Source organism: Mobula birostris, chromosome 2, assembly GCF_030028105.1.
Source record: "Mobula birostris isolate sMobBir1 chromosome 2, sMobBir1.hap1, whole genome shotgun sequence".
NCBI lineage: Eukaryota > Metazoa > Chordata > Chondrichthyes > Myliobatiformes > Myliobatidae > Mobula > Mobula birostris.
Genome location: NC_092371.1, coordinates 115,462,006 through 115,475,459, shown reverse-complemented (window position 1 = coordinate 115,475,459; position 13,454 = coordinate 115,462,006). Strand labels below are relative to the sequence as shown.

Genomic DNA, 13,454 nt, shown 5'->3' with positions numbered 1-13,454 from the left:
GCTATGTACTAGAGGTCGCCAACCCGTCGATCACGATCGACAGGTCGATCTTTGAGACTTTCCCAGTCGATCCCGAAGAAAAATCAAAAATAAATACACAAATACTGTTGTAATGTGAGCATTATAAAAGTAATACTAATTAGGATAATGGTAATATAGCAATATTTTCGCTAAAAAGCTGTTTGTAAAGAGAGATTGTTTCCGGGTTGCGGGGGTTTAGTTTGAGACAAACTGTGCAAATAAATAAATAAATAAATAGGCAGACAAGCAAATCTGAGGAATCCTTGAAAGTGAGTCCATCGTTATGGAATCCTCTTGGTGTTGAGGTGAGTGAAGTTATCCACGCTGGTTCAGGAGCCGTGTTGCTGAAGGGTAATAACTGTTTCTGAATCTGGCGGTAAGGGAGCTAAAGCTCCTATACCTCCTCTCTGATGGCAGAAGCAAGAAGAGAATATGACCTGGATGGTCAGGCTCCCTGATGGTGGATGCTACTTTTCCTACCCCCACCCCAAATCTTCTACTCACCTACACGTTGCCTCCAGGATTAAGTTCATGACACCAAGATGCCTGAGGCTCTAAAGTTGGTGAAATAGGCCCTTCCAGCCCTTCAACCAACACCGCCCAACAATCCCCAGATTTAACCCTAACCTAATCACGGGACAATTTATAATGACCAATTAACCAACCAACTGGCACAGCCTTGGACTGTGGGAGGAAACCCATGCGGTCACAGGGAGAACGTACAAACTCCTTATGGGCAGCAGCGGTCACCGGTATGGTGAAGCATTGTACGTATTGAGGGAGGATCACTTCACCAGTGTCTTGTATAAAATGAAACTGCTTAGGCGCCTGGAATTTTCAGTATAGTACTAGATCAGTGAAAAGAAACCAGAGACAAGAATAAAGCTCAAATAACAAGATTACATGGGTGATCAAATGTAATTTAATATCACTTTTGCAGTTTGGGTGAGTTGATATTGGATTAATATCAGTGAAAGAAATATTGATTTGTTAAACCTTGGATATAACATTGAATTAAGTACTTGAAGAATTATTGGTGAATTAAACACTGTTATTGCATTAAAGTGTGAGTGCTTTACCAGGTGCTTTATTACTTGTGCAGCATTTAGCTCCCCAGTTTTGTGGGGCATTTTCATTTAATCATGACTTTGGCCAACGTAATTGGAAAAGGCAAAATAAATTATCATTGGCTGAACACAGGAAACTGCTAAGCAAGACCAAACGTGACAAATGAGCAAAGCCCCTCTTCTGCGCTGGAGATTTGGCAGATGCATTAACTCGCTCGAGGAAGAGTGGGGCTCGCACTCGCAGTGTAAGTGAAGGTGAACAAGCTGCCGCCTTGGGCCACTGCAGTCATCCCGGTGAAGCTGCTCTGTCAGCGTAAACGGACTGGAGGTTTCTGAGTGAGGTCGAGCTTCCATCGGAGTGATGAGAGCGTGCTGCATTTTCAGATGAGACTTTTAAACTGAGATCCAGACAATACTGTACTCTCAGTTACAATTGAGTGGTTCTAGAGTCTATCAGCAGAGCGAGGAAGCTCTCCCTGGTGTCTTGGGGAAAGGTTATACATTAACTCTTTTCACTAAAGCAGATTGATTGCTATCACATGGCTGCTCGTAGCTGTTTCTGTGTGAGAACTGACTGCCAGATTTCCTACATTACAATAATGACTGTATCTCAAAAATACTCCATTGGCTGTAAAGCACTCTGGAACTTGCTGAATGACACTTGCAAATTATTATATAAATGCAGTTCTTTTTTCTTTATCAACATTTTTATAAAGCTTTCTTCCCCATTTAGTATTTAGTAATTTTGGTTCCTAGTTGCAAGGATAAGATATATGCAATATTTCATGTGCAAATGGCTATGGGCTGCCTTTGTGAGGATATTCAATACACTAGATTAGATTAGATTAGATTAGATTCAACTTTATTGTCATTGTGCCGAGTACAGATACAAAGCCAATGAAATGCATTTAGCATCTGACCAGAAATGCAAAGACTAGTGTTATTTATAAAATAACTGCGAATAAAAAAAAGTCCTACAGCACACAAATATGAAAGTACTGAGACAGTACAATACGGATGCAATACTGCTTAGCGCTGTGATGAGAAGTTCAGCAGTGTCACAGCCTCAGGGAAGAAGCTCTTCCTGTGCCTGCTGGTGCGGGAGCAGAGGCTTCCCTAGATACACCTAGATGAATCCTCAACCTTAATTAAGTCTCATTTCTGAATGACACGCTATCTGAGATTTATCATACTTCAATGTTGAGCTGTTAACTTTTGCCTAAATTTCAGCGACCAGACTATTTCTGTACAGAAATTCTTCAAGTGAAGAATCTTTCCATGCCATTATCAGGCACCAAAACTGCAAACGAACTACTTTCTATTAATACTGATATCACAGCTAATTGCTGATGTTGAAAATTAGTAGATACATCAGTCAACAAGTATACAACAGCATATAACAAGTCAGTTATCTCACAACTCGTCAGCAATAATTATTACTGGTTGTAAATTTACTGGTGCTGTCAGGGTACGGGGTCTAAATTAATGTGATTAGTTGTCAGCATAGACTTGGATGAAAAGTTAACTGCATCCGACTGTCAAAGCACCAGGGATCAGGAAATCTGAAAGATGATAACTGCTGGAAATACACAGGATTTCAGCAGGATATAGAGAAGAGGCTCCCAACCATGGCTCTGTGGACCTCTTGGTTAATGATTGGGGTCCATGGCTTAAAACAGATTGACAGCCCCTGATCCAGAGAGAGGAGGGAACAGCACAACAAGCAATGTGTCAGAGGAAGTCAGCAGATCGAGCAGCATCCGTGGAGGGGAAGGGACTGTCGGCATTTCTGATCAAAACCCTGGATCAGTAACTGTTTTAGATGGATGAACTTTAGTCAGTTTGTTCACCTGAAATGTGAGTATCAGCTCCCGTAGATTCACCTTGCTTCCATCCTGGTTTTCAACATCTACTCAACTTCCAGTAGACCATCTCCCTTCACCTGTTGACAGCCAGGACGAGTTTTTGGAAGCCTAGATGCAATTGACAAGGCCAGAGCTTACTGTCCTCCTCCCAAAGGACCACAACCTTGTCATAGGGTTTAGAGGCTTGCATGCCTCAATGACCTGGAGGGCTATGTTGGCTACTCTTCGTAGGGTCACCCTTGTCAAACAAGTCAAAGGGTAGAGGCCAGACTTGAAAATGGTCCACTGGTGTTCAGGTTCAGCGGTTCAGCTGAGTGCTAGCAACCCCAACTGGTCAAAAAAAAAGTGACGAACAATGAGGAATCCTATATCGGTGAGCAATGATACTTCTGAGTTTCCACCTGGGACTTGCATGACTGGTAGTACTGAAAACCGAGAGGAAGCTACTGGCACAATGAAGAAAGCCCTGAACGCTGCCAGGATCAAGACCAAAATTGTTTTTTGGAATGTATGAACTATGTGCAACACCTGGGGCACTATAGAGAAGGTGGCCAAGGACAGACAGAGATGGAGGACTATCATTGCTGTCCTTGATGTCAGCAGCATAACAGGCATTTTTTCTCTCTCTCCCCCCCCCCTTCCCCCCTCCCCCCTCTTCTTCCCTCCCACTCTCTCTCTCCCTCTCTCATATATTGTCCCAGAAAATATGGTGGTGAGCCACCTTAAACCATTGGAAGTCCCTTCATCAGCAGGACAGTCTGTTGGGAGGGAGTTCCAGGATTAGTGAGCACCATCATTGCTGGAAGGACTGAATGCTGAGGGTAATACAGTAAACACTTTGCGGTAGTACAAAGGGAAATGAATGCAAAAACTGGTGTTACAGAGAAAGTTCAGTGCGGGTAGATAATAATGGGTAGGGGCCACGATCAAGAATTCGTCTCTATTGTACAAGAGTCTTGTAATGGTAAGAATGAAGTTGCCCTTCAGCCTGGTGGTGTGTGTATTCACATTTTCATGTCTTCTGCCTGATGGAATGGGGAGAAGAGAGAATGACCACCAAAGAGGAAGCAACAATATTCTGTGAAACAGCTTGTCCTGAAGGTGGTTTGTTTTTTTTAAAAAAAAAGGGGAAATTAAAGAGATTAATTTCCTCACTCAGGTGCAAAGTTTCCCATCAAATGGACTGCGCCAGAAGCTGCTCTGTACGGCCGGTTTACAATCAAGTCTGATGTCTGGTCCTTCGGCATTCTACTGACAGAGCTGGTAACGAAGGGGAGAGTGCCATACCCTGGTAAGAACTATAAACAGACAGTGGTCTTGTGGAATATGTTTGCCTTTCAACACAACATCATCATCATCATAATGTGCCATTTATTTATGACTTGGGCGATCATGGTCTTTCCCATGACCATGATTGGTCTTGGTAAATTTTTTTTACAAAAGTGGTTCGCCTTTACCTTCTGGGCAGCGTCTTTACAAGAGGTTTGACCCCAGCCATTATCAGTACTCTTCAGAGATTGTAGAGATTGTCTGGTCACATAACCAAGACTCGCAATGTGCACCGCCTGCTCCTCCGATCGTCCGCCAGCTGCTCCCATGGCTTCACATGACTCTGATTGGTGGGGGGGGGCTAAGCAGGTGCCCAAAAGTGACCTGCAGCCTACCAGCGGGAAGGGGCAGTTTATACCTCGTCAGTTAGAGACACATCTCCACCCCACCACTCAACTACCTCAATAGCCCTTTAAAAACAAAAGAACCCATGTTATAGTTGGATGAAGCATTGATTTCCTTGAAATAATAACAAAAGAAATATGAATCCATCTCATTTCAATAAACAATCCATTTTGTAAAAGTCAAAGTTCCACTTCCTGATGATCATAGAGTTTAATTTAGCCATGGATTTACCATGCAAGTTTTGCATTTCCGAAGTTCATTCCCAGTGTACAAAGGTAACCACTGAATAGCCCTTTCCAGTCTTTCGGCTGGATTTAGGATCTGAAGGTTAACCCAAAAAATCTTATGCTTGTTAAAGGTGCCAGGCTGATTTTCAACGCAACCATCTTACCAGATGCAACAAGTTAATACGTAATTGGTTCACGCAGATCTAATATTGCTATCGCTAAGGGTGATAAGGTGCATTTTCAGCTGTAGGATATGGATTCGAACACAGCTAAAACCTGTGAATGATAGGAATGGTATTCTATTTCTGCTAATTGTCAGATTTGGTGCAACATTCACAGGGAAATACTCCAAGTTCACGCATGGGAAGTCATTGCCTTATTACACTTGACTTAATTCCACACTTCCAATTTATTTGCTTTTTGTTCTGACCACCACTTGTGTCCCGTATCAGGTATGAATAACCGTGAGGTGCTGGAGCAGGTCGAGCGTGGATACAGAATGGCATCTCCACAGGATTGTCCCAGCTCCCTTCATGAGCTCATGATTCAGTGTTGGAAGAAAGACCCAGAGGAGAGGCCCACCTTTGAGTACCTGCAGGCCTTCCTCGAGGACTACTTCACTGCAACCGAGCCTCAGTACCAGCCAGGAGACAACCTGTGACCATCTGTTGGGTGTTCCTCGCTATGTTCCCTTGCCATTAGACATTGAGCAGCTGGGTCTTGGCTGCCATTCTCCAGAAACTGGTGTCTTCTAATGTCAAGTCCCAACTCCCCAGCCCTTTCAGAATGGGTACCTTGAGACTATCGAGGCTATTTTTTTGAATATGTCCGAATGCTAGTATTGTATAATAATCACTGTTAAAAATGATGGAATACCATCTCTAAAATGCTACTTATTGTTCAGATATTGTCTTCCCTCCCCTCCCCTCTGCCTATTGGCTCAAACGAATTCTTCCATTGTTAATAAACCTCTCGAGGAGTGAATTGTGGCCGGCCTTCGCCCACTGATGAAAGCTGGTGGCACGGAGCGAGCACTGGCAGCAGGACCACCGTCACCTTCTCGAGGAGCCTTTGCATAAACTTTCAATGTGACGGCAGAGGAGAGAAGCCGTTTGCAGCTGAGAATCCGGCAAAGTAATGAAACTGAGACTGGTGTTTACTGTCCCTCACCACCCGTGTCCCAGGAACCCTCGGCATTAAGAGTCCTTGCCGTGTTTGAGAGCCACTTGGGAAACTTTAAATGATGCCAAAAGCAATTGCCTTTTTGTTTCTGCCAATTCCCCTTTGCACCAATGTGCGGCTTTCTTTTGATTCCCACTTCAAGATGTCCTTTTAAAGGTGGTGACGTAATGTTTTGTCATCTGAGCAAATCTATTTTAAGAAGTTCTCCGTACCGTTCTCTTGGTCTCCCCCTTCCCCCACCGTTCATAGAAATGGGGAAACTTTCAGGGCAGCGTGAATCAGGCCACCATCCACGTGGCAAAACGTTAACATGGAACAGACCCACCGGGTGATGGTATTGCCCACATCACTGGGGAACCTGTGGCTCAGCACTGAGGACTGGCAGGGGTTGGAGATCAGCCATACAGACAGCACCCAGTGAGAACTGTGCATTGCTACGTCTGACAATTCACTGTAGTACTGGACATCCAGGAGCACGGGAGTCTAATCCTTTACCCGAGAAAAACAAAGGACCTCCACTAGCACCAGTAAAATGAGAATACGGTCACTCGTGCTTCAAAGGATGAAATGACAGAGCTGTTCCAGAATGTCCTTTTATGTCTAACGTTACGCTGATTTTTTTTAATGCCTTTATACATGTAATGTTGCAGTAATTAATGCATTTCCCGATTGCTTCCTGTGCAGCCAATGACATCCTAAAGAATTATTTTAAGAAAATGACTATGCACTCAATAACTTTGATAGCAGATGCACAAAATGTGTTTTTGGATGTTACTACATTCCTTGAATTGGCCATGTGGTCCAAACGTTGGATTATTGGTATTTGTACATTTTAACCAGATGATGCCTCTGCATTAATATTTTTTTTCTCCCTTCCGACACTCACAATGAATCTAATGTTTCAGCTGCCATTTAAAGTGTAAGCATTTTACAGTTTCTGCACTAGTTGACATTTTACATAGCTATTCAATTTTCCTAATCCAGTTCTGGTCATTTTCAAACCCATGTAATAAAGATCTTATCCAGGTCAGCCCACATCTGGAGTTGTTCATCCTGTGTTCAAAATTAGACGTGCACAATACTATTAAATACAAGTACCACGGCCTTGATTTGTGGCCAAAGTTAATGTGCTCTTTACAGCAACATCCTAATATGTGACGATAGGATATTTTTAATTGAGTGTAGCCTATTGTTGTGTGAGTGATATATACAACTGATGTACAGTGATTTGGAATGAGGGTTTGAAGTAGTTCAGTTGCAGAACAGCTGCAAGAATAAATTTAGGACAGTGACTGCAATAATCTTTCACCATAGTTGCCTGCACTTACTTTTCAGAAGACTGCATGGTTCCCCAGTCTGTACTCAGACACTGGTGGCTCCATTCACTATTTATAACAGTGATCTCCATTCATAACACCACAATCTGCTTGTTATCTCCACTGGGAATCTTGCATGCCAGCCGTAGTTATTGTTCAGGGCCTACAGGTTGACTGCAATCTCTTTCTCCAGTCCACCTCTTGGCTACACTCAGGCATGTGCACAATGGCTCCAGACTCTAATGATCTCATCTGCTGCAGTCATTGTTCGAGCACGACAAGTTGCCTGCAATCACCATTCAGAATTATAAATGTTGGCTGTGGACTCCATTGTCCGAATGTGGCCAAAGGGGAATAATGTAGGTCAGCAAAATTGTCAGGGTGGGCCAAAATGCCAGTGTCTGTGCTGTGCAACTCCTCTGTGACTCCATCCAGAATTGTAAGATTGTCTGCAGCTACACATTGCTCAGCTCTGTCTGTTGTGACTGTGAGCAAGGTCACCAGAGAGGCGCTCTTGGAAGAAGAAGCTTGCCTGGGTAAATACTACATGACATTTTTATATACTAAAGATCAATCATAGAGTTACAGTGCCAATAAAAAGTATCGCCCCTCCCCTTGGAAGTTTGCATGTTGTTTTACAATATTGAATCACAGTGGATTTAATTTCGCTTTTTTGACACTGATCAACAGTAAAAGACCCATTCAAGTCAAAGTGAAAACAGATCTCGACAGTGGTCTAAATTAATTACAAATATTAAACGCAAAATAATTGATAGCATAGGTATTCACCCCCACCCTTTAATATGACACACCAAATCATCACTGGTGCAGCCAATTGGTTTTAGAAATCACATAATTAGTTAAATGGAGATTTGTTTTTGGAGACCTCTGTGCAGTCAAGATGTTTCAATTGATTGTAGTAAAATTAAACCTGTATCTGGAAGGTCCAACTGCCAGTGAGTCAGTATCCTGGCAAAAACTACACCATGAAGACAAAAGAAAACTCCAAGTAACTCTGTGAAAAGGTCATTGAAAAGCACAAGTCAGGAGATGGATACAGGAAAATTTCCAAGTCACTGAATATCTGTTGCAGTACAGTCAAGTCATTTATCAAGAAATGGAAAGAATATGGCACAGCTGTAAATCTGCCGAGAGCAGGCTGTCCTCAAACACTGAGTGACCGTGCAAGAAGGGGACTAGTGAGGGAGGCCACCGAGAGACCAGTGACAACTCTGGAGGAGTTACAAACTTCAGTGACTGAGATGGGAGAGACTGCGCAAACAACAGCTGTTGCCCGGGTGATTCACCAGCCACAGCATAATGGGAGAGTGGCAAAGAGGAAGCCACTGTTGAAAAGGACTCGCATGAAATCTCAGCTAAAATTTGCCAAAAGGCACGTGGGAGATTCTGAAGTCAGCTGGAAGAAGGTTCTATGGTCTGTTGAAATAACAATTGAGCTTTCTGGCCGTCAGACTAAATGCAATGTTTGGCATAAGCCAAACACCACACATCATCAAAAACACACCATTCCTACCGTGAAGCATGGTGGTTGCTGCATCATGGTATGGTGATGCTTCACTGTAACAGGCCCTGGAAGGGTAAAATGAGTGCAGCAAAATATGGGGAAATCCTGAAGGAAAACCTGATGCAGTCTGCAAGAGAACTGTGACTTGGGAGAAAATTTGTTTTCCAGCAAGACAATGACATCAAGCATAAAGCCAAAGCTACATAGGTATATCCTGAAGTGACCAAGACAGAATCCAGACCTCAATCCAATTGAGAATTTGTGGCTGGACTTGAAAAGGGCTGTTCACTCATGATCCCCATGCAATTTGATAGAGCTTGAGCAGTTTTGTAAAGAAGAAAGGGGAAAAATTGCAGTGTCCAGATGTGCAAAGCTGATAGAGCCTATCCACACAGACTCAAGGCTGTAATTGATGCCAAAGGTGCATCTACTAAATACTGACTTGAAGGGGGTGAATACTTATGCTATGAATTATTTTATGTTTAATATTTGTAATTAATTTAGATCATCTTGTAGAGATCTGTTTTCACTTTGACATGAAAGAGTCTTTTTTTCTGTTGATCAGTGTCAAAAAAATAACAAATTAAATCCACTGTGATACAATGTTGTAAAACAATAAAACATGAAAACTTCCACTGGGGGTGAATACTTAAAGGCACTGTACAACATATCTACAATGCTTCCTTTGAGTTATGTGTAATTTTCAAACACCTCCTTCTTCACATCCACACACCAGACACCTAAAATGAATGTTAATCAGCCTTGTCTCTCTCTGGATCCATGTATATGCATACATTAAGTCAATGGGTGTTTCCTGGTCTGTAATCAACCCCAGTTTGCAGTTCCAGGAACACCATTGTTCACAGCTGCATTTAAAATCCGATCTACAATACACATTCAAGTCTGAAGATTGGTTGTGCTGTAATTAATATTTGCCATATACCCTAACTCCAGAATATGCTCCAGCATGTACATCATGTACCTTTTAAATATGGAGAGCATTGGTAGCAAATCATCAGAGTTGTACGTTCCTGGGTGCCAGTTATTGCCCTTTGGGAGTACCAAATGGAATCCCTTCATCTCCTTCAAAAACCTCCTCTCACTAAGCATTCAGTCACCCCACTTTTCTTTGTGGCTCATCATTCATTGGTATCGCAATCGACCCAGAGAAGCAACTCAATGTGTTTTCCTACTTTTGAAGGTTCTGTCAACGTGCCCTCTGGAGTCATGTTAAAATTAAGCAGATCTTTTAATGTGGATTGAGGGAATAGCATAGTGGTTAGCACAGCGTTTTACAGTACAGGTGACCCGGGTTCAATTCCTGCCACTGTCCTGTAAGGATTTTGAATATTCTCCCCATGACTGTGTGGGTTTCCTCCGGGTGCTCCAGTTTCATCCCACAGTCCAAAGATACACTGGTTGGTAGGTTAACTGGTCATTGTAAGTTGTCCCATGATTATGCTAGGGTTAAATAGGGGGTTGCTAGGTGACATGGCTCGAGGGGTTTATTCCATGCTTTACAGTATCTCAAGAAATATGGGTATCTACTCTAATTGGTAAATGTTCTGGAAAAAGTAGGCTGGAGACCTCTTCCCCAATCTTTTAAGACCTTAAGACAAAGGAGCATAAACTGGACTGGTCAAAGAACACTGAGGCTGTCTACAAGAAGGGTCAGAGCCATCTCTATTTCCTGAGGAGACTGAGGTCCTTTAACATCTGCCAGACGATGCTGAGGATGTTCTACGAGTCTGTGGTGGCCAGTGCTATCATGTTTGCTGTTGTGTGCTGGAGCAGCAGGCTGAGGGTAGCAGACACCAACAGAATCAACAAACTCATTCATAAGGCCAGTGATGTTGTGGGGATGGAGCTGGACTCTCTGACGGTGGTGTCTGAAAAGAGGATGCTGTCCAAGTTGCATGCCATCTTGGACAATGTCTTCCATCCACTACATAATGTACTGGGTGGGCACAGGAGTACATTCAGCCAGAGACTCATTCCTCCGAGATGCAACACAGAGCGTCATAGGAAGTCATTCCTGCCTGTGGCCATCAAACTTTACAACTCCTCCCTCGGAGGGTCAGACACCCTGAGCCAATAGGCTGGTCCTGGACTTATTTCCTGGCATAATTTACATATTACTATTTAATTATTTATGGTTTATTACTATCTATTATTTATGGAGCAACTCTAATGAAAACCAATTTCCCCCGGGCTCAATAAAGTATGACTATGACTATGAAACAGTCCAAGGACATTTTCCAAGACTCTTTGAGAAAATGTAAGACACTTGCTTGCTCATGGCATAGTTTAGTTCTACTCTGCAACACTATTTGAAGCACGTGATAGGGCTGAAGAGAATGTAAAGAAGATTCATCAGAACGGTGTCTGGATTGGAATTACGGGGAGAGTCTAGGCTGGCTGGACATGTTTTCTCCAGAGGCTGAGAGATGACCTGATAGAGAAACATGTCGGGCAGGGTAAGGGAAGCTCAAACATCTTGCAGTGACAGGAAAAAATTGATGGAACGGAGGAAAAAGTCGTGGTCGATGGCGCATGACATTCATGAAATACATCAAGTGATGGACAGGCAAAAGTTTTGAAGAGCTTATTAGAACTTCTCAGATTAAAGACAGTTGAAAGACCATGTTCGTCCACGTCATACGGCATGGCACATAATGATGACGATAGGGTAGATGGTCTTAACCTTTTACCTAAGCTATCAAAAACTAGAGGCCATTGGCTTAGAAGGATAAATAGAAGTTTTAAAGGGGATCTGAGGAGACATTTAGACAGACATAGAAGGATATGGTGTGTATGGGGCAAATGGTGTATCAGTGTAGATCAGGGGTTCCCAACCATTTTTTTTAATGCCACGGATCAATACCATTAAGCAAGGGGTCCATGGACCTCAGGTTGGTCACCCCTGGTGTAGATAGTTTAAAGGTTGTCATGGAGGTTATGGACTAAACGAGGCTGTTTCTGTGCTGTACAACTCTATTGCACTCTGTTGGACTGGGAGCATCTGGAATGGCACGAACTACTTGAATCCCTTTAGGAGCAGAAGGAACAGGTGAAACAGAAGCAAGAATAGATCATTTGGCCCTCGAAGCCTGATCCACCACTCATCAAGATCTTTTACCTCTGAGTCATTTTCCGGCACTATCCTTAGACCTCCTTCATAAACGGAAATATTTTGAGCTCTGCTTTAAATGAAAACACAGCAGACTTCAATCCAGATGAAGGGTCTTGACCCAAAATGTTGACTGACCATTTCCCTACATAGATGCTACCAGTTCCTCCAGTGTTTTGTTTGTTGCTGTGTTCTGACTCAATGACTGAGGCTCCATACTTCAGAAGAGGGTGGTGACTTGAGATTTTCAGAAAGGCACCAACCTCTAATTGGAGAATTATCCAAACTGGTCCATTTTCCCCCACCCCATTCTGGAGTGCAGAGGCTTCAACCTGGTAAACTCATTACTAGAATCACTCTGCTAAGTCCTCTAAGAATGTTCTGTGTCCCAGCGCACCCTAGGATTTATCTCAGCATTATGTTTCAGTGAGATCTCATTACTTTAAAATCCAGAGAATCTTCTCATCTTCATTCTTTTAATGCACTTAATTTCTCCTCATATGGCAAACCCACCATCCCTACAATCAATCAAGTGAATTTCATATTCTCTTGTGTGTAGGAGGAGACCATTCAGTGCAATCCCATTTTCTCCTTGTTTCCTGGTAATCAATTCCATCCCATGCCCATCAATGCCATCCTGAATCTTCTGTGACCACCTGTACCACGTACAGGAATTCCCCAGTTACAGATGGCCTGACTTGCAGAAATCCAACTACTTACATGGAAATTCCCCCATGCATTTCTAAAGCATATTTTTCCTAGGTGGAGATAGTCATACAATATTTCATGGTATTCATTGATGTCTGGTTACAGTAAGTGTTTCATCCACTTAAATATGGGTGGTGTTAGGGTGATTGTTCAATTAAACAAATAACTACCCAAGTGTAACTGGAACAATATGATAGGGGTAGCAATAAACCCAGATGTTACTGGGCAGAGAAGATGGCTAACAGATAGCTTTCAGCAAAAGAGCCCTGAAATAACCCTAGGGATTGCCTATGTGTGCTTTGTGAGGAGATGGAAACATTCACAATAATGTAGTCTCACTGAACCCTATGTGATTGCAGTAAGTTATCTGTATTAAATCCTCTATAACAAAGACTAGGTCACATGGTCAGCACAACATTGTGGGCCAAAGGGCCTGTAATGTGCTGGAGATTTCTGTGTTCTATGTAACAAAGACCAACATATACTACCCTTTCCTAATTACTTGCTCACCCCACATGTTGGCCTTCAGTAACTTGTTGTATAAGGACACCTGGGTCCCCTTGAACATAAACACTTCCCAGTCTCATTTTTTAAAAGAACTTTTCTGTATCAAAGTAGATGGTACCATAACAAGAGAATCCATCAACCATATTCTCTCCATCTCAGTTAACTTGTAACCATCCCTTGAGGTCCCTTTGCATCCTCTTCCCAAACACAATTGGGTCAAGTGTTGCATACG

The 13,454-nt window shown here is 42.8% G+C and overlaps 1 protein-coding gene across 10 annotated transcripts in view; it reads left to right on the top strand.

The window, feature by feature from the left end:
* LOC140190165 (tyrosine-protein kinase Fyn) overlaps nucleotides 1-7,071 on the top strand; it is a 233,482-nt gene extending 226,411 nt beyond the window's left edge. For all 10 annotated transcript variants that reach the window (XM_072246720.1, XM_072246739.1, XM_072246679.1 and 7 more), the window contains 2 exons: nucleotides 4,113-4,244; nucleotides 5,307-7,071. In XM_072246720.1, coding sequence (XP_072102821.1) covers nucleotides 4,113-4,244; nucleotides 5,307-5,515 — 341 coding nt within the window. In that variant the 3' untranslated portion in view covers nucleotides 5,516-7,071. The remainder of the gene's footprint in view (nucleotides 1-4,112; nucleotides 4,245-5,306) is intronic.
* Nucleotides 7,072-13,454: the final 6,383 nt, after the last annotated feature.